Source organism: Castor canadensis, chromosome 17, assembly GCF_047511655.1.
Source record: "Castor canadensis chromosome 17, mCasCan1.hap1v2, whole genome shotgun sequence".
Classification (NCBI taxonomy): Eukaryota; Metazoa; Chordata; class Mammalia; order Rodentia; family Castoridae; genus Castor; species Castor canadensis.
In genome coordinates this window covers 3,989,825-4,013,818 of record NC_133402.1, presented here as the reverse complement: position 1 = coordinate 4,013,818, position 23,994 = coordinate 3,989,825, and the positions used below count along the sequence as shown (strand labels likewise).

Genomic DNA, 23,994 nt, shown 5'->3' with positions numbered 1-23,994 from the left:
CAGCGATCGCTTGCGTCCCGGCGTGCTCTGCGCGCTCCTGCGACTACTTCCGGGGGCGGACCGCCGGCCGGGTGCAGGGGCGGCGGTCAGCTAGAGAGTGCGGCGGCTGCAGCCAGAGCGAGACTGGAGTTAGGCCTGAGGCCAGAGCAGGTAGGCTGGGCGGTGGCCCCGGCACCTGCTGTGCCCGGGATCCGGCGTCCGGTCCTGCACTTGTCCGCGGCAGGGCTTGGTGACGCGGGGCCTCAGCTCTGAAGCCATGCACTGGGGATGGCGGGACTCTGGGCTGCAGGGTTGGTTACGCGAGGTGGCTGCCAAGGGCTGTGGGCGGTAGCTGTCACCTCGGCTGTGACCGACCTCCTGCGGGCGTGACAATGAGCAGCAGGATCAGTTTTTTTTTTCTTTTAAAAAATCTAGTTAATTATTTTAAGGGCTGGGGACGTGGGCTCAAGTGATAGCGTGCCTGCCTAGCAAACGTGAGGCCTTGATTTCAAAGCCCCATACCTCTGCAAAAAAAATATTTTAAGTTTTAAAGTAACTTGGTATTTTACAAAATGGACAGGACCAAAAGAGGGAGTGAAAGTTAAAGGGTGTCATCCCCACTGCAGCTTCCCGAAGGTTTGGAGGCCAGTTACAATAGACATTTGCAAGAAGAGAATAGTGTCGTTAATGCTTTCCCCATAATTCGGGAGCGATTGTCATATTGTACGGTGAGACATCATCGTAGATCTGGAGTTCCCTGGCGTGCGAGTTTTCCCAGCATGGGCTTCTAGAGGCTGGGGCCGTTTCTGATTGGCCGTCAGCGCAGCAGGTGTCAGACATGGATGTCCAGTATGGGTAAAGCGAACCCAGGCCCCAGCCTGGAGGAGGCGTTTGGCGTGGAAGAAACACGCCCATTGGAGGCTGGAGGGAGCCGCTGGAAGGGGCAGTTCTATTGGAACTGACAGCTTCCTGTATCTTGGGCCGTCTGAACATGACATGGTTTTCTTTTTCCTTCTCTCCCTTTTCTGTACTCGATTCTGTCACTCCCAGACCTGAGAATTCTAGGAATTTAATGACTTGGGCGTGGTTTGGGGAGAATTCCCAGAATGAAGGACTCATAACCACAAACTCATCATCTGGTGGTATCCCAGCTTGGGGAAACTGTCACCACACCAGTTCACCAGCCTGCACCATTCCCCTTCACTCTCCTACTTTATAGGGATGCATGGATAGAGTCCTGCTCACCGATCACATCCTGGCTTCTGTGCTGGAAACTTTTCCATTTTTTTCAAAAAATTTATATTTAAATTTTGCCTAGTAGAACACATTTCGGCGATTGAGGTCTGTAAATTTTGGTAAGTGAAGTGTGGTGTGCACCAACACTCTGAAGGTAGAATAGAATGGGTGTATGCCCCCCACATTCCCTCTTGCTGCCTCTTTGTGGTTCCCCTGATGCTTACTCTTGGTTCCACTGACCCAGCCTCCAGCTCTTCACTTTACCTTTTCCAGATGCCCTGTAAATGGATTACAGTGTAGGCAGCCTTTTGACTGGCTCCTGCCATTCGGCAAAAAGTGCTTGAGATGTTGAGATGTTCTTGTACGTGTCAGCTGGTTAGCTGTTTACTCATTCTGCCAAGATTTTTTTTTTTTAAGGCAGGGTCTTGTTATGTATCTCAGGCTGGCCTCCAACTCACTCCTGCCTCATCCTCCTGAGTGCCTGGGTTACAGGTATGCACCTCCATGCCTGGCTTCCTTGTGTTTTTAACAGCAGCCCTTTGAGATATCTTTTTGCCCCATGAAACAGTGAGGACCTTGGGACTGGTGATGCTAAGTAGCAGAGCTAAATTTTCCTCTAACCCCAAATCCAGTGTTATTTCCTACCACATCAAGGAGCTGATTAGGTCCAATGACCAGTGAGCATTTTTTTTATTATCCACCCAAGAGGTTGTAAGTATCCTGGAGAGTTCGCTTCTAGAATGGAAGGCCTGTGAGTTGAAGAAGACACAGCACAGCTAATGATGCACCATCGATGCTTCTCACTTCTGTCTCACAGCTGCTGTTTAAAGACAGCCAAGCAGGGGCTATCAGCCTCTTTTTTTTTTTTTTTTTTTTGGTGATATTGAGCCACTCCAATATCACGAGTCTTTTCGAGGTAGAGTATCATGAACTATTTCCCTGGGCTGGCTTCAAACGATCCTCCTGATATCTGCTTCTCAAGTAGCTAGAATTACAGGCATGAGCCACTGGAGCCCAGCTGTCAGCCTTTTAGAGTAGTGACATGGTGCCTGCCATTGCCAGAAGTAGGGCTAGCTATTTCATTCCCTGAAACAGCCTGGAAGGAAGATCTAACCCTTGGGCCTCCCTCCACAGCCATGTCTGAGCTGAGTGATGAAACCAGCGAGCCGGAGCTCCTGAACTGCAGCTTGTCCATGTGGCACGGGCTGGGCACACGGGTCAGCCGGGAGGAGCTGGACGTCCCCCTGGATCTTCACACAGCGGCCTCCATCGGCCAGTATGAGGTGGTGAAGGAGTGTGTGCAGCGGTAAGAGGTCTCAGGGAGCATCCCTTCGTCTCACATTTCCAGGAGCATTTCCGTGGCTTCCATCGCACCAGCTGGGGCCTCGCACACGGTTGTAGACATTTAATTCACACGGGGTATGTTCACCTGCTTGTTGCGAGCAGTTGTCTCATGATGGGCACTAGCAAAGAAGGCAGTTTTGATTTAAACTTTTATTGTAGGCTTATAAGCATTCATTTGTACTTTACTTGAACCAGAGTAACTTTCAGGTTTTTACTGACTGCAGAAATGCCCAAACAAAACAAAATAAAGATGGAAAGCAGTGTGCTTTGGCCTTCTTTGCTCATAGGGCTCGTAACTCCTCCTTCCCCTTCTTCCCCTGGCTTCCACATGGGGAGGTGAGAGACTGGCTTTCAGCTCTCCTCAGAGGGCGGCCTCCTGACCTCACTGCCCAGCTGCGGGTTTGCTAATCTGCATTCGAGTGTTCAGTCCTGGGCTGTGTCTTGCACGTAGGGTAATGTGACTCTTAAGAGGGTCCTTCTCCCCCTCTACTTGATCTTATTTTTCTGATTTTAGTGGAGGTGCTGGAAGGAACCTGGGCGTCATACATGCCAGGCTTCTCCCTACCTTATGCCATTTGGTGCCTTAGCAAAATGATGTCTGTACATATCCTGGTGTGCCTGCTCAGTTTCCGGTGAGCCAGAGCTAGAAGCCCCAGGTCTCTGCTCCTAAGTGGAACTGTCACCTAAATCCTTCTCTGTACAGGGCAGTCTGTTGTGCTCCCTTCCTCGCTGGCCTTAGAGATATGCAGCCAACATGTCCCCTCACAGGGTCCCCAAGACCCCTCTGACAATTCTCCTTGGGAATCTCAGGCTCTTAAGTCTGGGTGTTCCATAAAGAGCATAGCCCAGAATGGCTCTGGAGGAGAGTGGCAACAGTTGTGCTCTTGACTGGCATTTTGAAAGCAGTGGGCTGCTCACACAGAGTGGTGGGCCTGAGGGCAGCTGGAGGGCTTAGAGGGAGTGGGGAGAGCCTCAGAGATGCCAGTTTGTCGGGTGCCTCACTTTGCATCTGCAATTGCTGCTCATGAAGGAAGGTAGTGGAAGGATGAATGGGTGACTGAGGTCTGGCTCCAGAGGTGTCTGTGCAGCTTCCCGGCAGGGCTGCCGCTGCATTCCTCCGTTAGGCTCTTCCAGAGAGGCTGCTGGGGTGAACATCCCACACTCAGTAGGGCACATTAGTGAACGGAAAGTAACTGCCAGAGTGTGTGGGTCCCATGAGACTCAGATCAATGTGGATGCACTGCCAACCATTCCTGCTGCTGGAGGCAAGAACTGTGAGGTGAAAGGCCTGTGCGCAGTAACTATGCACCTTGCTCTGGACAGTGGAAATTATTCTAAAATGTGACTCCCAGCCCCAGAGTTTGGGCTGGGAGACCCACTTTGTTTTCTTTTCCTGTATAAGTATGCATTTCCAGAATCCTGATGGAAATCAGTGAGAAAAAACAGATTCTCAGGTTACAGATTTTTCACGAATGTTTCTGTAGGGTGAGATGACAGAGGAGAAACTGGTGGCAGTGGTTCTTGTCTACCCCATTCCCTTCCTTTTTCCTTAGGCCTCTATGTACCTTTCTGCACTCACACACTGCCCATCTATTTGATGGCAAGTGGTCAGGGTGTCTCAGCCTCAGCTCTTCTGATAAACCAGGCCTGACCAGTGTTGGCCATGGGGTCCTGTGCATGGTAGGTGTTGAGCACGCTCCCCAGCTTCCATCTCTTCCATCCCAGTGGCTCCTCCTGCCATCCTGGTGACTACAGGTGGCTTCAGACCTTGTTCATGTGCCCACTAGAGCGCCATTTGTTTCGCTGGTGGTGTGGATGAAGAGAATAGCTGGTCTTGGGCTAGGAGGTGGTGGGGCACATTCGAGTATGAATTAGAGAAGGTTGAAGGGCTGAGGACATTTTGAAGGCAGGCGCACAGCAACTGGAAACATCTGCTTGACTTTCCCACCCCAGGGATGTCTGGGGGCAGACATCCCTGGCTTCTGAAAGGTCGGCTTGTCCTGCCTGGACTCTGTGAGGTGGCTGGGCATGCCTAGCGTATCTTGCGTTTGTTTAGGAAAGAGTTAGATTTGAATAAGAAGAATGGTGGTGGCTGGACCCCGCTGATGTATGCCTCCTACATTGGACACGATACCATCGTGCACCTGCTGCTTGAGGCAGGGGTTAATGTGAATGTGCCGACTCCGGAAGGGCAGACTCCGCTGATGCTGGCCTCCAGCTGTGGCAACGAGAGCATCGCCTACTTCCTGCTCCAGGTGAGCTATGAGGGGGCGCAGACCCAGCAACCCAGGGGGTTCCCCAGCCACCCTTACAGGACAGGAAGCACTACAGGCCTGTGTGTGTGTGTGTGTGTGAGTGTGTGTGTGTGTGTGTGTGTGTGTGTGATCACTTTGGATTCTTCCAGCTGGTGGCCTGGAGGGCGCAACTCACCTGTCCTCCGTGCAGAGGAGATGGGCTGTGACCTGCACTCTGTATTCTCTCGAAGCAAGGTGCGGAGCTTGAGATGAAAGACATTCAAGGCTGGACTGCACTCTTCCACTGCACCAGTGCTGGGCACCAGCAGATGGTCAAGTTCCTCCTGGACAGTGGCGCGAACGCCAATGTGAGGTGACCGTGGGAGTGGGCTGGGTCTTGTCTGATTCTGTGGAGAGCAGCAGAGCCACCTCACCTCACCATGAGAAGTTAAGACAAAGGGGTGAAATGGACAGGCCTGCTCACATACAGGCCTTTTCACAGGTCTGCCAGGTGACATTGGTGCATCTCTCTTGGCCTCTGAACCTCATTTTTGTGCCTGAAAAAGGGACAGGAAGTGCATGGTGTGCTATGTGCCAGGTCTAGCATCGCAAGTGGCATTTGAATGACATATGCTCCATGCCAATTCCTTTCTCTTTCTTGACTGTGGTATAGATCAAGGGAGGTGAAGCTCTGGAAAAACATCGTGAGGTTGTTTTATTTCCTTGCAGTGCTGGGGTTGGAACTCAGGCCCTTACCCATGCTAGGCAAGCACTTTGCCTCTGAGCCATACCTCACCCCATCCTGAGTTTTATAAGCTAGAAGTGGTTTTCTTGTTTAAAGCAGAATAATCCCTTTTCAACATAGCAAGTATGTGCACAGCCCCCTGGCCAACAGCATCCACTGTAGGAAAAACCCTGCGAATTAAAATTCAGTTCATGTGTTGATTTTAAGACATATTCTGACTTCAGAGATGTTAGGGTGTGGAAAGTATGTGTCTTAGAAGGGATGAGAGGCAGGATTTAGCATGACTCCTGGCTTCTGGACCAGCCCCAAACAGGTACCTCTGAGGATTGTGCTAGGGTAACGGTGCTCACCATTAGCAGTAGGGTGGGTGGGACTGGGACTACCAGTGCGTGAACTTTTCAGGAGTGCTTCATGAGGATGCTGAACTGGAAAGATGGCATTAGCAGAGGGGCAGGGATGTTAACTTTCTGTGAGGAGTGGAAGAGCTGCATGCTGGAAGTGATTCAAGTGAAGATTAGAAGAAGCAGGTGGGAACAGCCCTGAGGAGGGAAGATGAGAGAGATTGGCCTTTCAGACAGAAGATATCACTGGGGATGGTCCCAGAGGAGCTAATGAAGTTCAAGTGTGCTTGTTAACTTTTCCTGTCTCCCCCACTAGCTCTGGAGAGGAAGCGTGAGCACGTGTATGAGCCCTCGTGCCTACACATAGCCTTGACTTGGTTTTGTCTTCAGCGGGGAGCTTTGCGTGACTGAACTGCTCTTTTGTAGCCACCTGACTGGCCCCATCTTGCAGGGAGCCCACGTGCGGATTTACTCCCTTGATGGAAGCTGCTGCTGCTGGCCACGAGATAATCGTGCAGTGTTTTCTGAATCATGTGAGTGCCTTGCTTGTTAACTTGCAGCTTAGTCCCAGCAGATGAGGGGTGGGCCTCTGAAGCTGACGGTGGCGAGCTTTTCTCTTATACAAAAGCAACTGCTCTTTGCTGTGTGTTTCCATTGTAGATGCTTGAGTATTTACGTTTCAGTGGTGAGAAAGCTGGGCAATATTCCTGTAATGACTTTGAAAAATACTCTTTAAAATTAGGGGAAAATTTTTTAAAGTAAATAGCACTCAGTTAGGAACAGTGGCTCACACTCATAATCCTAGGAACTCTGAAGGTAGCGATTAGGAGGATCAAGGTTTGAGGCCAGTACAGGAAAAAGCAATAAAAGTTGGGTATGAGCTGGGCAATGATCACTCACACTTGTAATCCTAGTTACATGGGAGGCTGAAATTGGTAGGACTGAGGTTTGAGACCAGCCTGGGCAAATAGTTCTCGAGATCCCATCTCAAAATAACCAGTACAAAATAGACTGTAGGTGTTGCTCAAGTGGTAGAGCGCCTGCCTAGCAAGTGTAAGGTCCTGAGTTCAAACTCCAGGACTGCTTTAAAAAAAAATAAAATAAAATAAAAAAAAATATATATATATATATGTATATATGTATATATACACATATATAAAACTTAAAAAAAAATAGCACTCATAATCCCATTACATTGAAATATTGTGTAGAACGAGGAGGAGGTCTTCCTCTGGGTTACGAAGAGCTGCTCATGTCCCCCTCTGCTGCCTGGAGACAATTGCAGACCCTAGAAGCTTTCTGTCTTGAACAGAAAAAGAATTCTATGTATATTGTGCAACTTAAAAAAATTACTTAATGTACTATGAACAGCTTATCCTTATACAGTATTCATAGTTTACTTATTTCCTTATTAGGACAAATTCAGGTTTCTAACAGTTTGCAGTTATAAACTGTTTTGGGGAATTTCCTTTCACACACAGGTTTAGCATACTTGTAGTTTTTTCTGCATTTGTATTTCTCCAACCAGGCTTCCTGGTACTTGGATGTTAAATTTAATAGTTCCTAATAAAAAGACAATTAAGAAATGGCCAAAGGATCTGAATTATTTCTCCACAGTAGCTATCCGGATGGCTAAGAAACATATGAAAAGTGCTTGAAGTTATTAATTATCAGGAGATGCAAATCAAAAGTAGGAGGATGACCAGGCACCAGTGGTTCATGCCTGTAATCCCAGCTACTCAGGAGGCAGAGATCAGGAGGACCACAGTTCAAAGCCAGCCTGGGCAAATAGTTCACAAGACCCTATCTTGAAGAAACCCTATCACAAAAAAGGGCTGGTGGAGTGGTACAAGGTGTAGGCCCTGAGTTCGAGCCCCAGTACCGCAAAAAAAAAAAAAATGTCTACAATGAAAAAGGCAGTATCAGTGAGGCCCTCAGTTCAAACCCTGGTACCACCACAAAAAAAAAAAAAAAAAAAGGGCAATATCAAACGTTAGTGGGGCTGTGGAGAGACTGGAATCTCCCTGGGCTGCTGACAGAAGTTGAAATGGTGCAGGCTCTTTCAAACCGTTACACCAAGAGTTACCATAGGACCCATCAGTTCTGCTCCTAGGTGTGTACCAGAGAGAATTGAAAACCTGTGTCCACACAGAAGCTTGTACACAAATGTCCCTAACAGGATTGTTCAGAATGGCCAAAAAGTGGAAACAACCTGCAGGCGTGGTAATCTGTTCTTTCTCTGTGATGCTTTGTGCATGCTCGTCCCTGTCGCTGTACCCACTTCCCTCCCGTGTGAATGGCTGGAAGTGCTCTGTGGTTTGCTCTCCATGAGCTCACAGACCCCATTCAGGTTCTTTTTGGTTCTCACTATGCTGACTGCTGAAGTAAAAATCCTAAATTTTAGTTTATGTCTTTAATTATTCCTTTAGGTTAAACTTCCTAGAAGTAGAACCTCTGGATCGTGGGATGTAGCACTTCTAAATTCCTCCTGCTGATTTGTCCTGTAGAATCTTGGGGGCCAGCTTGCCCCATCGGATGTGAGAATGCTGTATGGGTGAACTTTTTTTCTTTTTGGCGGCCCTAAGGTTTGGTAGGGAAGTGTGGCTTAGCCTTTAAGGTAGAAAACTTATTGGACATTTCCAGTTTCGAAATAAACATGCTTCTGGTAGTGTATTTAGAAATTATAGATGACTAGAAAGATGGAAACCCCCAAGATCTTCCTGCTTAAAAAGTAACGTTTGGAGCGTGCTCCTCTAGTATTGTTTCCTGCGCATCTTCCGTTTTGTCCTTTTTGGCTGCAGTTGTGACACACATGTAGTTTTATATCATAACCCTTTTTAAAAATTTTTTAAGTTTACTTTTATTTATTACGTTTTTTTGTTTTATTATTGTTGTGCTGGCTCACGATCATTTTTTAAACTTCGCCATCCCAACTATTTGTGCTCGGCATGGTGGGGCACCCTGTTATCTTAGCACTTAGGAGACTGAAGCAGGAGGATCTCAAGTTCCAGGCAACCAACTGTCTCAGGGAAAGTGAAAACAAACACAAACCATCCCAGCTATTTGTAAATGGTAACACTCGCCAGCATTTAAATTGCCTTTCCGTATTTGTTGCTGCAGGTAAGCTGTGTTGAATGTCTTTGTGCATAAAGCTTTTTCTTATGAGGGCTGCTTCCTCAGGATGGAGTCACAGATGTGGATGGGTATGTGGAAAGACCGTAAACACGTTAGACTTTTGGGTGAAGGTGCCAAGTTCAGTTTCAGAGAGTAGAGCCACCTTCTGGGGATGGCCTATAATACGGGGCTCCTTCTCCAGTGAGCTGGAGCCTCCTGTGTTCTGTGGGGAAGAATGAGGCCAAATAGCAGGGCGTGGAGGACCCTTCGCCTGGCTGGCTCCATCGTCAGCCCTGTGTCACCCCACCAGAGTGGGGCAGCCCCTATTCATTCTGCATCTGCCAGGTGAGGTCACACACCTGGCAAGTAGCACTTGGGAGGGGATAGTTGCTGCAGCTTCAAGATGGCATGGTGACTGCCCTTGGTGACAGTGCCAGGTGGCCCACTCCCCTGTTGACCAGGAGATAGGGAGCGCAAAGCCAGCAGCAGTGAGCCAACGAGGCCTGTACCTCCTTCCTGGGATGTGGTGTCTTTCATACCCAGGTTGGTGCTCAGAAGCTGGCCAAGTTTTCCATCGTCTCTCCCAGGCCAGAGGTCCAGTGAGCGCGGGGGCCTTTGACAGAGAGCTTCCTGACCCTACTTTCCCAACCTTCACAGGGAGTTGAAGTGGACATGAGAGACCACAGCGGAGCCACAGCTCGGATGCTGGCCAAGCAGTATGGACACATGAAGATAGTGGCCTTGATGGACACTCACTCCCCTGCTCTACCCAAGACCCCCTACCGCAGTCCAGGTACCTGCATCTGCCACCACCATGGTGTCGGGACACTGGGAGAGAGGGGCAGTCCCCTCCCTGCGTCTCTTTCTCTAATCCCTCGTAAGGAATTTTCTAGCACTTGTATGGTTTCATTTTTTAATTAGATCTCTGATCCGTGTGTATGTTTTTCTCACACGTGATGTGAGGTGTGGATCCTACTTTATCTTTTTCCAAATGGCTATAGCATCATTATGTGAAAATCGCCTTTTTTTTGTGTGTTTGCTTTTTATTCTACAAGGAAAATAATGGTACTGAATTAGGAGCTACCAAATGCTGAAATTGCATGTAATTTGCATGTGATTAAGAAACAACACAAGATTTTCTGATATACTTCTTGATTAGCAATCATTTGACTCATTTTCTTGTCTCTTACCCATTCATATTTTCATACCAAGAGTTCAGAAAAGCAGTCGTCATAATCATAGGAAAACAAAACTAATGATAGAACTTCGTAAACTTAGTTGCATTTGTAATCAAGTTTAAATTGCTAACCCAAAATGTAATGGTTTGTGTCATTTCTTATGAAGTTATTTGTGCAGTTTTTCTTGGACAGTCTTTAAGTAGCACATTTGCCCATCATAGTAATTCGTTCATAAAGTTTAACGAGAGAATATGCCCTCAGCGTCTTTCCCACATTGGGTAAGTGTGCATGTAATAATGACAGGTGTTGAGTGTTACACATGAAAATGAGTAGGAACAGCTCAGTCTGCTCAGCTGTTCTCAGAACTGTCAGAATTACTCAATATTTGAACACTGAAAGCTTCATTTCATCACTTTCTGTGCATTGGGTGCTTACACATCTTTTACTCTTTACTGAAAATTTTGGAATTTGTGAAAGTCATCTTTAATGTAGAGCTTGGAGACATCGCCATTGTCATACTGAATGTCCATCTTCCTTGGGGCTTTCCTAGTCTTTGAATCTGTTGGTCTCTATATTCATGAACCAAAACCACAGTTTGATCAGTATTTTTGTGGAATGTTGTACTATTGAGTTCAGTTTTTCAGTGTTTCCCCAGTTTTTGGTTATTTTTTTTCTGTATGAACTTGAGTTGCCTCACTCTCTACAAAGTGTTGGCCTTTTTATTAAGATTGTAGTACGAGCCAGCCACGGTGGTGCACAGTTGTAATCCCAGCTACACAGGAGGCAGAGGTAGGAGGATCACAAGTTTGAGGCCAGCCTGAGCAAAAGGTAACAAGATCCTGTTTCAAAAACAAAATATAAACAGAAGGACTGGGTGGTGGTGTGTGTGACTCAAGTGTCGGAATGTCCACCCGACACATACAAAGCTCTGGACCCAATTCTCAGTACCAAAAAGAGATGCAGTAAATTTATGAATTGATGTGTCTTATGTTGAGTCATCTCATCCAAGAACAAGGAATGTTTTTGTACAGTGTACTGCTGGGGCTTGTAGGAAGGTTTTAAATTTTTTCTCAGATACACATTGCCTATAACTTAGGCTTCTAGTGAAGAATTTTATCATCTTTGCTGCTGTTATAAATGGGGTCTTGTCTGCTGTTATGTGGTTTAACTGGTTATTGACAGTTGCTGCCTTCTCTCCATCTGTGTTTTTATAGAAAAGGCAGTTGATTTCTGTATGCTAATTTATTTATTTGGTGGGACTAGGGTTTGAGCTCAGGACTTCACTCTTAAAAAGAGGGATCCAGTCCCTGTATGCTAATTTTATACTCTGCTTTTACTGAACTTTTTTTTGGCAGAACTGGGATTTGAACTCAGGGCCTTGTGCTTGCTAGGGAGGTGCTCTATCACTTGTCCCCAGCCCTTGCTGAACTCTAATTGGAGTTGTTTTTACTGTTGATTCTTTGGGCTTTCTGGGTGTAACTGTTACATAATCTGCAAATGGAGATGATTCACCATTTCTGATTCTTATACGTCATTTCTTTGTTTCCTTGCAAACACCTCTAGTACTGTAGTGAACACAGCAGAACCCGTGCACAGCTAGCTCTACCTTAGTCTCAATCTTAGCAGAAATGCCAGGTTAAGTAAGAGACTAGCTGTGAGAGAGTAAGGTGGGTATGGGATTTTTTTGTTTTTTTGTTTTTGTTTTTGTTTTTTTCAGTACTGGGGCTTGAACTCAGGGCCTACACCTTGAACCACTCCACCAGCCTTTTTTGTGATGTTTGTTTTCCTGCACGATAGATCCTCACAAACTATTTGCATAGGCTGGCTTTGAACTGCATTCCTCCTGATCTCTGCCTCCTGAGTAGCTAGGATTACAGGCGTGAGCCATCAGGATTTGAGTGCAACTTCACACTTGCAAAGCAGGCACTCTACCACTTGAGCTATGCCTCCAGCCCATTTTGCTCTGGTTATTTTGGAAATGAGGGTCTTGAGAACTATTTGTCCAGGTTGGCTTTAACTGGGATCCTTCTGATCTCAGCCTCCCAAGTAGCTAGGATTGCAAGCGTGAGCCACTGGTGCCTGACAATTCTATGTTCTTTTTTTTTATTTTATTTTATTTTTATTTTTTTTAACCCCACACCTCCCGTATGTGCTCTCCTTTTGTCATGTGATCCAAGTTCAACCACATTGCTGTATTTGCCTTAGGTATAAAGCCTGCATATGAGGGAGAACATATGATTTTTGGTGTTCTGAGCCCAGCTAACCTCACTCAGAATGATGTTCTCCAGTTATATCCATTTACTTGCGAATGATAAGATTTCATTCTTCTTCATGGCTGAGTAGAATTCCATTGTGTATAGATACCACATTTTCTTTTTTATTTATTTATTTATTTATTTTAATATTTATGTTTTTTATTCAGCTAGGAGAACTATGAATTTTCTTTTTTTTTAATTCTATGTTCTTAAGTATTTGTTTTTTAAAAAGGAATAGCTGTTGAATTTTGTCAAGGACTTTCCCTCTATCTATGGAGATGATGGTGAATTTTCACACTGGTGCTCTTTGGCTTTCTGTTTTGTTTTGTGAGTCAGGGTTTCACTGTGTAGCCCAGGCTGGCCTTGAATTTGTGATTCTCCTGCCACAGTCTCCCATGTGTTGGGATTATAGGCGTGTACCACCATGCCTGGTTGTCTTAATATAGTGCATCATATTAATGCGTTTTCTAGTAATAGTCCAACTTCAATACATTCTGGGCATAAATCCCACTTGGTGATTTCTTTTTTCCCTAATGTGTTTTGGGGTCTGTTTATTGACATTTTCTTGGCATGGTATGGATTTTCATTCTTAAGAGATGCGGGTATGTAATATTCTGGTTTTGGTCTCTGTTTATCAGGTGCAGGGGTTGATTCTGTACTTGTTTCATATGGAATTTGGAAGCTGTCCTCCCCATCTTTGTGCTAGAATGGTTTGTGAGGTGTCAGCATTCCCTGGTCCTAGAAGGCTGTTGGAACTCCCCATGACACTGTGGAGCCACTTCTCTCTTTGGAGGGTTTTCTTGATAAGTCTTTCTGCTCATTCTATACAAACTAGTCTTCTTAGTTAAGCTTTCTGCTTTTACTGGAGTCCATTTTGGTGACTGTATTAGTTTAAGATTTCAGATGTTTGTAGAGGTCTGCAAAGTAGCTGTCTTTCTCTTTTTTAAAACATGCTTCAGTGGTTACTTCTTTGTGTATTTGTGCTGTTTTTCTCTTTAAGTTGGAAGTGCTTTGTCTGCATAGTGAAAGAAAAGCCATGGGATTTTAATTAAATCTACTGACTGTACTTTTCTACTTCATTAAGTTCTGCTTTTATTCGGTTTTTGGTTTACTGTGGTGGGCTTTTTTGTTTTGTTTTGTTTTGTTTTATTCAGGGATTTAATTCATTTCTTTTTATTACCTGCCTGCCTTTTATTGACATGAGTGATTGAGGCCGTGGATCCTCGCCGGTCACTGCTTTGAGTGCAGCCCAGGGACTCTGTTATGTAGCGCTTTTGTTATCACTATTTTTCAGGAAGGGTGTGTATGTGTGACTCTTGGTGGCTCTGGGACTTGAACTCGGGGCCCTGTGCTTGCTGGGCACTCTACCAGCGGAGCCACCCCCAGCCCCTATGCTTTATTTTGAATAGGGTCCATGTTTTGTCCGGGCCCGCCTGGACCCTGATCCTCCTGTTTATGCCTCCTGCATAGCTGTGATGACAGGCGTGCACTGCACCACCACATCCAGCTTTGGTTGGGATGAGATCTTGCTCACTTTCTGCCAGGACTGGCCTCCAACCTGGATCCTCCTGACTTCTGCCTCCTGAGTAGCTGGGATTATAAACATATATGTGCCACTTGGCCAGAAATTCTGTAATTTTGATTTGTTTTCCCCTTTCACCCAACAGTTCTTTAATAGAAGTTTTGTGGTATTTTTGTATTTCTTGTTTTGTTTGGGGCAACACTGGGGTTTGAACTCAGGGCCTTATGCTTGCAAGGCAGGCACTCTTACTGCTTGAGCTATTCTGCCAGCCCAGTATTTTTGGGTTTACATTCTAGTTGGAAGGGCCTTTTTGTGTGATTAATTTCTCATTTTATTTTGTTCTGTTTTCTAAGTTATCTTACCAGTATTTATAATTCTTCCATCTTGTAGAAGTACTGATGGTTTCCTTGTACCCAATGATAGGAGTTTTTTTTTGCTTTGTATGTCCTTGAGAAGAAAATGTCCTATTATCCAGTGTAAGATTCAGTTTGTGTCTTTGTAGGTCTCCTTTACTTATTACTATTGAAAACTTCTGAATCTTTCTTTCTTTCCCCACAAAACAATCTATTATTGTTTTCCCTGCATATGCTCCACCACTTAAGCCATACCTCCAGTCCCGTAATGTGCCCTGAAAGCTTAGACAGGGCCTGCTTGACAAGCGCAAAGCACTGAGTTTGAAACCCCAGTCACACACACACAAAAAGGGAGCTCAGACAGGGCAGGTATTTAAACTACTTTTTAAAACATAGCACACATGGTATTCACTTCCCGAGATGTCATTCAGCTGGAAAAATACAAAATTGCTTGGCAGTCTGTGACCAATGTTATCATATTTTTATGAGGCAGTGATTTACTTATCTTCAACTCTGAACACCCAGACAGATAGGCGTATGAATTAAAGTCAGAGCTAAGTTTTCTGTTCCCTATGTTCCCTGAGCAGTGGACTGCCAGTTATGGCATTTCTCCCAAGTCTGGACAAACACACTTTTCTTCTTAAGAATACTAGTTATGACTTTTTTTTTTTTTTGGTAGACTGTGATTTGAACTCAGGGTCTTCACCTTAAGCCACTCCACAAGCCCTTTTTTTGTTATGGGTTTTTTCAAGATAGGGTCTTGTGAACTGTTTGCCTGGGCTGGCTTCAAACTGTGATCCTCCTGATCTCTGCCTCCTAAGTAGCTAGGATGACAGGTGTGAGCTACTGGAGCCCAGCTAGTTAGAATTATTTTCTTTCTCTAGTTTACTATAAATATTGGTAAATTTGTCCACTGAATAGATTGTCTTACTTTTGATGTTTGACCAGCAGAAAAATACGAAGATCTGAGCTCTTCAGATGAATCCTGCCCAGGTCCTCAGAGACACAGGCCGTGTCGGAAGAGGGGCCTTAGCATCCATGAGGGGCCACGAGCCCTGGCAAGGATCACAGCCATTGGACTGGGAGGCAAGACCCCACCACCTGGCTATGGTGAGCAGCCCTGGTTCTTGGCATCTCACTGGGATCATGTCCCCAAGATTCAATCTTGAGGGGCACAGAACTTTCAGTCCCAGAAATGTGGGTCCCAGGGTTGCAGTGAGCAGGAGCAAGACTCAGAGTTGACCTTGGTAACAGGAACAGGTAGCTCACTGGCTAGCTCTTGGGTTTGATTTTCCTTTTCAAGGCTAAAATTAGGAGTTTTTCTCCAAATTAGCTAAGCTTAGATGTTCTTGCATGGATGGGTCAACTGTGTGAGGACGTCTGAAGTCCCGTGCCCTGGCTCTACCCACATCCCTGGGTGTGGAGGTGAATGGGCCTCCAGGGCAGAGCCCGGGGAATGCACTTCCCACACTCTGGTCTCCAAGCAGTGCTGTTTTGGGTTTGAGGCAGAGAATCGCCATGTGCCCCACTGGCCCTGACCCCTGGGCCTAAGTGCTGGGACTACAGCGACTAGATTCCACGGGTTTTTGCCCCCCTCATTTTTTGAGACAGTCTTACTATATAGCCCAGGCTGGCGTCAAACTCACAGTCATGCTGCCTTCACCTCCCGAGTGCTGGGTTTACAGACATGAACCGCCATGCCCTACCCAGCTTCTACTTATTTCTCAAGGGCACATGTGCCCACAGGTTATGGAACTTTGTGTTGGTGCTGCCCACTTCTACTGCAGGGACACAGGGTCCTTTCAAAGACCCCCAGTGGGTGGGGGTGGGGGAGCACCTATGGCGTATTATCCTGTGCCCAGGAGTCCGTGCATGCAGCTGGCCATGACCTGTTCCTTGAGAAAGTGCTAGTGAGGACTGAGGAAGCCTGGCTTGCTTGCTGTGGGTGTTGCCTGGCTCCACTAGGCACTTCCTGTGGGAAACAAACTGCTCACCTGCAGGTGACTGCCAACTGCAGGTGACAGTGACAGCCAAATGACAGTGCAGGGAGATGAAATGACAGCTGTGATGCTGCCTGCCTAGCTCCTGGGTTCCCCTCATCTCACAAGCCTGTTGAGGGGTGGGGGAGATTTGGCACAGGGTGTCTTCACTAGTGTTCATGTGGGTTTACATGCCCCATTTTGTACACAGAGCAGGTGCCACCACGGGGCTATGTGACCTTCACCAGCAGTGACGAGAACCCCCTGGAAGGGGAGGGCCTTTGCTACCGGGACGTCACCTCCCCAATCAATGAGCGGGATGTGGAGAGCAGCAGCAGCAGCAGCCGGGGTACGCCCCCCCATCCTGCTGGGCTCCCATAGAGAAGGAGAAAGATAGGCCCCAGTTCTCGTGAGGAAAACCAGAGTCGGCCATGGGGCAGGTGAGGGAAGCTTCTGGACCAAGGTTCCCACAACTGGAGGGGGTCAGCTCCTTGGCTGGCCCAGCAGTCCTCCCAGAAGGAGCTGCTTCCTGAGGGCCCACCTTGTGCTGAGCACTCTTTTAGGCACTCGGGACTTAGCACTGCACAGAAAGGACAGCACCTGCCCACCTGCATGGGGGAGGGCCAGGACAGATCGAGGAGACAGCGTGAAACAAGCAAGTACAGGTCCCCTCTGTGCAAGGCTCTGTCCTGTCTTCCCTCTACAGAGGAGCCCACTTTCTGTGTCAGCCTCGGGGCAGTGCGGAGCAGCAGCAGCAGCGAGGGCCTAACAAGAGCCCAGGGGCTCAGCAGTGAAGCGTCCTTGGAGAGCAACGAGGTGGGGTCTCCCTCCCTCCCCTGGTGTGGTGGGGTAGGTGAGTGTCTAATGTGCGTCTGTGCTGTGCTTGGAAGACCACTGAGGCCCAAGTTTGGCAGCAGGTGCTGCAGGGGAAGCCACTGCTATGTGGCAGGGGGGCGTTTCACTCAGGGCTTCAAGTCTTACCCATCCCAAGAAGGAAATGGCACAGGTCCACATGGCCAAGGCAGAAGGGGGGCCAAAAGCAGGGTGAGGGTTATGAGCACTGAGTTTCTCCCAGAACACACATCTCTTCCTGCAGGATTCAGATCACACTCGCAAAAGCTCTGTTCGCAAACAAACCAAAAGTTACATGAAGACCAAGAATCGCTACAGCAACAGTGACAGCCAGTGGCCTCCCAGCACTGGGACTGTTGGGGCAGCCTGTTCCCCAGGATCTGTCCCCCAAGTAGAGAGGCCCCCCTACTCAGGACCCCAGGTAAAATGATCTGTGAAACTGCTGGCTGCAAGCTTGGAAAGATGGCACCTCTGGAACTGGGGGTGGTGGGTTTTCTCAGGTAGCCTAGAGATGACTCCTGATGGTCAGCTCGCTAGCTGCATGGTTGTTGTCTGTCCCTCTCTGCAGAAAGGAGCTGTTATTGGACTTGGTCTTCCCAAGTGTGGGGAGAAGGACAGGTCTGACTTCAGACCTACTTCCAGAAGTCAGTGACAGGATGCACAAGAAGCAGTGACAAGGATAGCACATAACACACAGCTTCTTCCTCACTGTGCACAGTCTGGCATTGTAGGGGCACAGGTGTGACTCAGCAGCTCAGCCTCTAGCATACATATGTGTCTGCTGAGCTTTCCTCCCTGTGCAGGTGTGAGAGGTGCAAAGATGCAAGTAGTTGTCACTTATTTCAAAGTGCCACTTCCACGGTCCCTGAGCACCGTAGATTTGTTGGCTTCTGCTGAAATCCTTCCTAGGCTTGGGCAGCTTAGCAGGCAGGTGCACCTTAAGGCTGTTCACCAGGCTGACTAGAGAGCTGGTGGTCCAGCCGGAGCTTAAGGACAGCAGTGGAGTGACAACATTCGAAAGTTTCTTCACCCATTCCAAACAAAATACTTGCAAAAATAGAAACACTGGTGTTGAAAAGTGCAAGTGAAAGGAAGTCTCAGATAAGCTCAGCAGCAGTGTGAGCAGGCAGGGGCGTCAGCGGACACAGGCCACTTAGTATGAGAAACAAAAACCAGCAGACCCCTGACACCATAAAGCCAACCCTCACTGCAGTGTTCCAAGAGGCGAGAGGAGCAGACGGACCAGTCTGCCCAGCTGGATCCACAGCCCACATCTGCCCATCTCGCGCTCCATGCAGGACAAGAAGAGCCGCACTAGAACTGGCACCACAAGAACCCTGGCAGGAAGAGGAGCAGCTCGCAGCTTCACTAATGCTCTTTATAGAGTCCTGGTCCTGGAGCTGAGCTTGGGCAATCCCTGCACTTAGTAAGCAGGGAACTTGCTCTGTGTTGCCACCTTGCCTCTCACCATCTCCTTTGCCCTCTAGGATCTGGCTGAGCTGCTGGAGCAGATTGGGTGTCTGAAATACCTGCAACTGTTCGAGGAGCAGGACGTGGACCTGCGCATCTTCCTGACCCTCACCGAAAGTGACCTGAAGGAGATTGGCATCACGTGAGTCCCCAGGAGCCATGTCTGCCCCCACTTCCTCATTTCAACCAATTATTCTGGGGCCAGGTTACACCCTCCTTCCCAACCTTCATCCCCAAATGGGGAAGAGCTGCCCTGTTCAGATGTGGTTTCCTCTCTTGCCACCTGGTGTAGGTACAAAGGGCTCCAAGATGGCATGGCTAACACATGCATGGGGGCCGTGGATTGCCAGTCCACTTCTTTAGGATTTGAATATTTTTCATGATCAGAACAAAGAATTCTACAAATGATGATTGTCAGTTCCACTAGAGGTAGTGGACTAACAGCACAGGTCTGTTATTTCACTAGATCTTGGGTATAAAATCCAAATAATTGAAATCCTTTGTCTTGAAATGTCCTGTATGCACATTTCTACTCACAGGGGCCCTTCCAGCTCCAGTCCCCTCCGTGCCTCAAAGCCCTTTGCTCAGTGAGTTTTCTTCCTCACCTGGCTCTAGGGCCACCCAGTGTCCTCTGTTCCCTGCACACCAGGTCTAGGGCACTTGCTGTCTCAGCCTTTGCTTATCTGGGTCGATCTTAACTTCTCCCTCATTTTGGAAGGACAGTATTGCCAGGTAAGGGATTCTTGGTTGACAGTTATTTCCTCTGGCACCTTGAATGTGGCCCTCTGCTCCCAGTTTTGTTTTGTAGTACTGGGTTTGAACTCAGGGCCTTGCACTTGCTATTACAGGTACTCTGACACTTCAGCCATGCCCTAAGTTTCTAATGTGAATCTGCTGGTAATTTTATTGAGGATCCCTTGTACATGCTGAGCCGTTTCCAGAATCTTGTTCCTTAACACCGTGTATCCCGGCTTTGCTGTCTTTGTATTAACCATTCGTGGAGTTCTTTGGGCAGCTAGTGTTTATATTCATGTCTTTGATCATGTTGGGGACGTTTTCAGCCAGTGGATCTTCAGATACTCCTTGCCTTTCCTCTCTTTACTATGGGGTTCCCACCATGTGTTAGCACACTTGGTGTTCCCTCACACCCAGTAACCTGCATAGTCTCCCCTTCCAGGTTGCAGTTCTTCCTGTGCCTGCTCAGACCTGCCATTGATTCTTTAGTGAATCTTTTATTTCAGTCCTATCCTTTCCTGCTCCAGTGTTTTCTTGCTTTCTTTTCAGGTTTTCTCCACATCTTCCTTTAGTTCTCTGAGCATGTTTAAGATACTCTTTTTTTTTGCGGTACTGAGGCTTGAACTCAGGGGCAGTTTTGTAATTTTTTCTCTTTAAATGGGCCTGAGTCTGTTAGGTGTTTTATGTTATTGAGAGCTGATTGACGTAATCATACCGTAGGGACTGTGAGAACCAGCTTTTGTCATCTTAGCTGTGGGAGCCTCTCCTCTGAAGTGAGGCTCAGCCCAAGGTGCAGACCTGATGTCTCCCTAGTCCTGTAAGGTGACTTCCTAATTTTTCTCATCTGTAGTTGGTTTTGAGTGTCCTCATCTTAATGTCTGGCTCTCAAATGGGGCGCTGAAGAAGAAAGTGCTGCCCTTTGAATCCCCAGATACCACTGTGTGGGAGGTATGGGGTGGGGAGAAGCAGGGGGACCTGTGTCTCTGACCAGCACAAGTCACTGGTCCTAGAGGACAAGGTCTGTTGCCCACACTGGGGTCTGCAGGCTGTGGGCCTGGGTAGCTGCTCCTGTGCTCAGAGCTAGACTTTGCATGAGCTGACTGCATTTACTGTCCAAGCTGCCCACTCAATCTGCCAGGCACCGTCTGGATGGGGACACAGATTCCTGGGGATTTCCCCAGAATCCAGGATGGATTCACCTTGCCGGGCTCCGCAAGAGGGCATGCTTGTCCACAGTCTGAAGTAGGCAGAAAGGTTTTTGGTTGCCCTATTTTTCTGTCCTTTGCCCTTAGATTCTCAGAGCTGAGAGTTCCCTGACGGCAGGGTGGTCAATGGAGGCTCCACTCATGCAGCAGGTGCTGACATGTGGCTCTGATTTACCCTCACAGGTTGTTTGGGCCCAAGAGGAAGATGACGTCTGCCATTGCCCGCTGGCACAGCAGTGCCCGTCCCCCCAGTGATGCCCTGGAGCTGGCGTATGCTGACCGGCTGGAGGCCGAGATGCAGGAGCTCGCCATCCAGCTGCACAAAGCAAGTGGGGAGCACAGGGAAGGGCGGCACATACAGGGGCCATGGGCACCTAGAGCTGCTCCCCTGCAGTGAAGAACACAGAATGGGGAAGACCCAGTCAGGTTAGAGAAGCAGCAGATCCAGGTGGCCACTGCCACAGAGAAACTTGAAGTGGCATAGGGAGGAGGGAGGAGGGCAGGTGGACACAGCAGAGAAGAGGCAGCACCAAGCCTGAGGGTTAGAATCCAGGGAGCAAGCCCCAGTGCAGGCGCCAAGGTAGAGAGAAGAGGAAGAGGTAGAAGACAGCATGACCAACTCCCGTCCCTGTGTGGAAGGCCCAGCCCAGCCATGGCTTCTATTGGCTTTGACTCTCCAGCCTGGTGTTTGTCCTACAGCGCTGTGAGGAGGTGGAGGCCATGCGTGGCCAGGTGTCCCAGGAGCAGGAGCTGCGTGCTGTGGTGGAGAGCTGCCTGCTGGAGCAGGATGGTGCCCGCAAGGACATCCAGGCTCAGTTGCAGGAGACCTGGGCCCTGGCCCAGGGTGCTGCCCTCGTTCTGGAACAGCTGCGGTGAGTGGGCTAGAGCTGTGGGGCAGGTCTTCCTGCTGCCAGCCAGGGGCTGTCACCTGGCTCTGGGGCCCAGGGTTGTCAGCTCTTCCCCCACAGGGCGACCCAGGTGGTAAGGATCTGCACCAGCCTCTCTGATTTATCTGTGTGGGTCTCCTCCCCCTTGGGAACAGTTGTGGGGCTTAGAAGTGGGGACTCTGGCTCACCAGCACTTGATCTATGTCCAACAGAGCCTGTCAAGCTGAGCTGTCAGCCCGAGTGAGGCAGGACCCCAACACAGCCACCTGGAACCCAGCCCTCCCTCCAGCAGGTAAGGAGAGAGTAACAGCTTGGCTCTGGGCTGGGCAGCAAGTTCCAAACCAGGTTCCATCCAGAGGTCTCTGAATGGCTGCCATGTTGGCATCCTTGCCCCACGTCCTTGTGTGGGACTCTTAGGAGCCAATGAGAAAGGTGTCCCAGAACCAAGCCTCCTTGCTCACCTGTGATGGGAGATGTGCTGTCCTCCTGCTGGGGGAGACACAGCAACCACAATGTGGAGATTGGTCCTTGTGCTGGGCCAGTTGGTCTGCTGAGACCTCTAGTGACTTCTGTTCAGTGGGTAGCTGGAGCCACTCCAGGAAACAGCTGGCTGGGGACCCTCACTTCCTCCTGGGGCTGAGATTGGCCTGGCAGGTTTTGACGTCACAAGTCTTTCTGTCCTCATGAACTCCCAGGTGGGGAAGAGCATGCCAGGGGCCCTGCCTCAGCCGTGCTGGTGCTTGTGAGTTGGGTGGGGAGGGTCTCCTGATCCCTGGGATTTGGGAAAGAGGCGGGCTAACCCACTCCTCCGCACCACAGACTCCAAAGGCTGGCACGTGTCCCTGCGGGCCAGGAGCCTCCCCGAGCTGTCGGAAGCTCTGGAAGACCGGGTCAGGGAGATGGGTGAGTCTTCAGGAGGCCTTGCCTCAGCTCCCAGCTGGGCACTGGACTTCAGTGGGAGGGAGGAAGAGGGACTCGCCAGGGTCCCTGGTCATTGTGGGACAGGCCCCACACTGTCAGCTCAGACCCCTGGGCAGTCTCATTTGAGCTCAGGAAACAGTTGTTCAAGGTCATTGATTCCTAGTGCCCAGCCACCCTCCTTTCCCTTGCTGGGCAGAGCACTAACTACTTGCCATGTCCTCAGGGCACATGCTGACTTCAGTGACCCAGAGCCTGGAGAAGCTGCAGGTACTGAACGGGAAGGAGAAGTGGCGGGAGCCATAGTGAGGAGGGTTGGTGAGTGAACATCTGCCCACCCCAAAGATGTACCTGAACGTACGCATGGGTAGTCACTTCCCTCCCCCCAGCGGTTCTGTCCCTTCTCACCAGAGCCTTTTCGTCTTTAGAATCTGACGTCGGGTGAGCCATCCACCCTGAAGACAGAAGAGCAGGCAGCCGCAGCAGCCAGGCCCCCAGGGGTGGGGGGTTGCTGAGGATCAGCTCAGAGAGCAGGCTGCAGGCAGGCAGGACAGGGCTGTGGCCGCTGCCAGGGCAGCTCAGGTTACCACTAAGGCAGTACGAGGACCTCGCACCCAGATCCCAGTGGTCAGGCCCCAAGCTCGGGGGCTGCTCCAGCCCAGCCCAGTCAGGGTCATGAGAGAGTGCATCTCCATCCACACAGGGGCCATACTGAGCTCTGACCTTACAACGCAGACAGGGATGGGGAGAAAATGTGCCACTTGTTGGAAAATAAAATGAAATACTAGCTCAACTCTGGTCATGTGCCACACCAGCTGGCTTATGATGTGCCACCCTTGCTTCAGGTGCCCATGCGATTCTATGGAGTCTGACTTGACTGAATTCGAAAGCTGCCTGGAGAGCAGCGTGCGAGGGCCAGGCAGTTCACTAAAGCAGTGCCTCTCCCCACCCAGACCTCTGCTGTGCACTTGGCAGCTGTAGTGCTGCCTGCCTTCCCAGGCTGGTTGCTGGCTGTGGGTTTTCCAGCCACACTACCTCCAGTTTTTCCATGTGGAGGACTTCCTGTCCCATGGCAGCTCTGCAGCGACACTCTTCGCACTAAGCCTGTGCTGAGGATGGAGGGAGGCAGCTTTCAAAGTGGAGGCCAGAGCAGCAACTTAGTGCAGCCAGAGCTACCAGGGTCAGGAAAGGACCTGATATGAAGGACTTAGCACAAGTCAAAAGGTGGGTAGTGCTCCAGTAGGTGCAGGGAACAGATGCCTAAGTGGTGCTCCTGACCCACTTAGGTTGGGGAGGCGCCCGAACCCAGCCCTGGGTGTCCGTCTAGAAGCAAACACCACAGCAGTGGAGGAGTGACTTTATTGTCTTTGTCCTTCAACAACTCCACACACAGCTATGGCCCTGAGGCCCTCACTGTCCCTAGCAACCAAGCCACACGGAGTGAAGCTACTTTGAAGCCTCACCCACAGTTCACACTCCATGAAAGAGGAAATCTAACGCAGTAAACCCAACAACCACCAAAATTAACAGTACAAGGTCCTGTCCCAAGCCAGTGACCTGATGAGGGGCCTCCTCCATCCAAACCAGCCACCTCAACAGCAGCCTTTCCCCAGCAGGGCTTTGCACCGACCCCCTGGGAAAGGCAGC

The 23,994-nt window shown here is 49.0% G+C and overlaps 1 protein-coding gene across 9 annotated transcripts; it reads left to right on the top strand.

Moving 5' to 3' along the window:
• The first annotated feature begins 25 nt into the window (after window positions 1–25).
• Window positions 26–23,134, top strand: Anks3 (ankyrin repeat and sterile alpha motif domain containing 3). 9 transcript variants are annotated; one of them, XM_074059227.1, is made up of 17 exons: window positions 26–150; window positions 2,350–2,521; window positions 4,616–4,814; window positions 5,045–5,166; window positions 6,331–6,412; window positions 9,651–9,786; window positions 15,253–15,411; window positions 16,492–16,629; window positions 16,987–17,096; window positions 17,377–17,553; window positions 18,620–18,744; window positions 20,726–20,867; window positions 21,242–21,414; window positions 21,642–21,721; window positions 22,249–22,332; window positions 22,574–22,617; window positions 22,776–23,134. In XM_074059227.1, exons 2-17 carry the CDS (start codon window positions 2,352–2,354, stop codon window positions 22,860–22,862), a joined length of 2,028 nt encoding a protein of 675 aa, XP_073915328.1. In that variant the 5' UTR covers window positions 26–150; window positions 2,350–2,351; the 3' UTR covers window positions 22,863–23,134. The 9 variants fall into 9 exon arrangements, with proteins under 9 accessions (XP_073915328.1, XP_020031638.1, XP_020031641.1 ...); XM_020176049.2 differs by having other exon boundaries at window positions 15,250–15,411; XM_020176052.2 differs by having other exon boundaries at window positions 15,250–15,411; window positions 22,574–22,665.
• The last annotated feature ends 860 nt before the right edge of the window (window positions 23,135–23,994 follow it).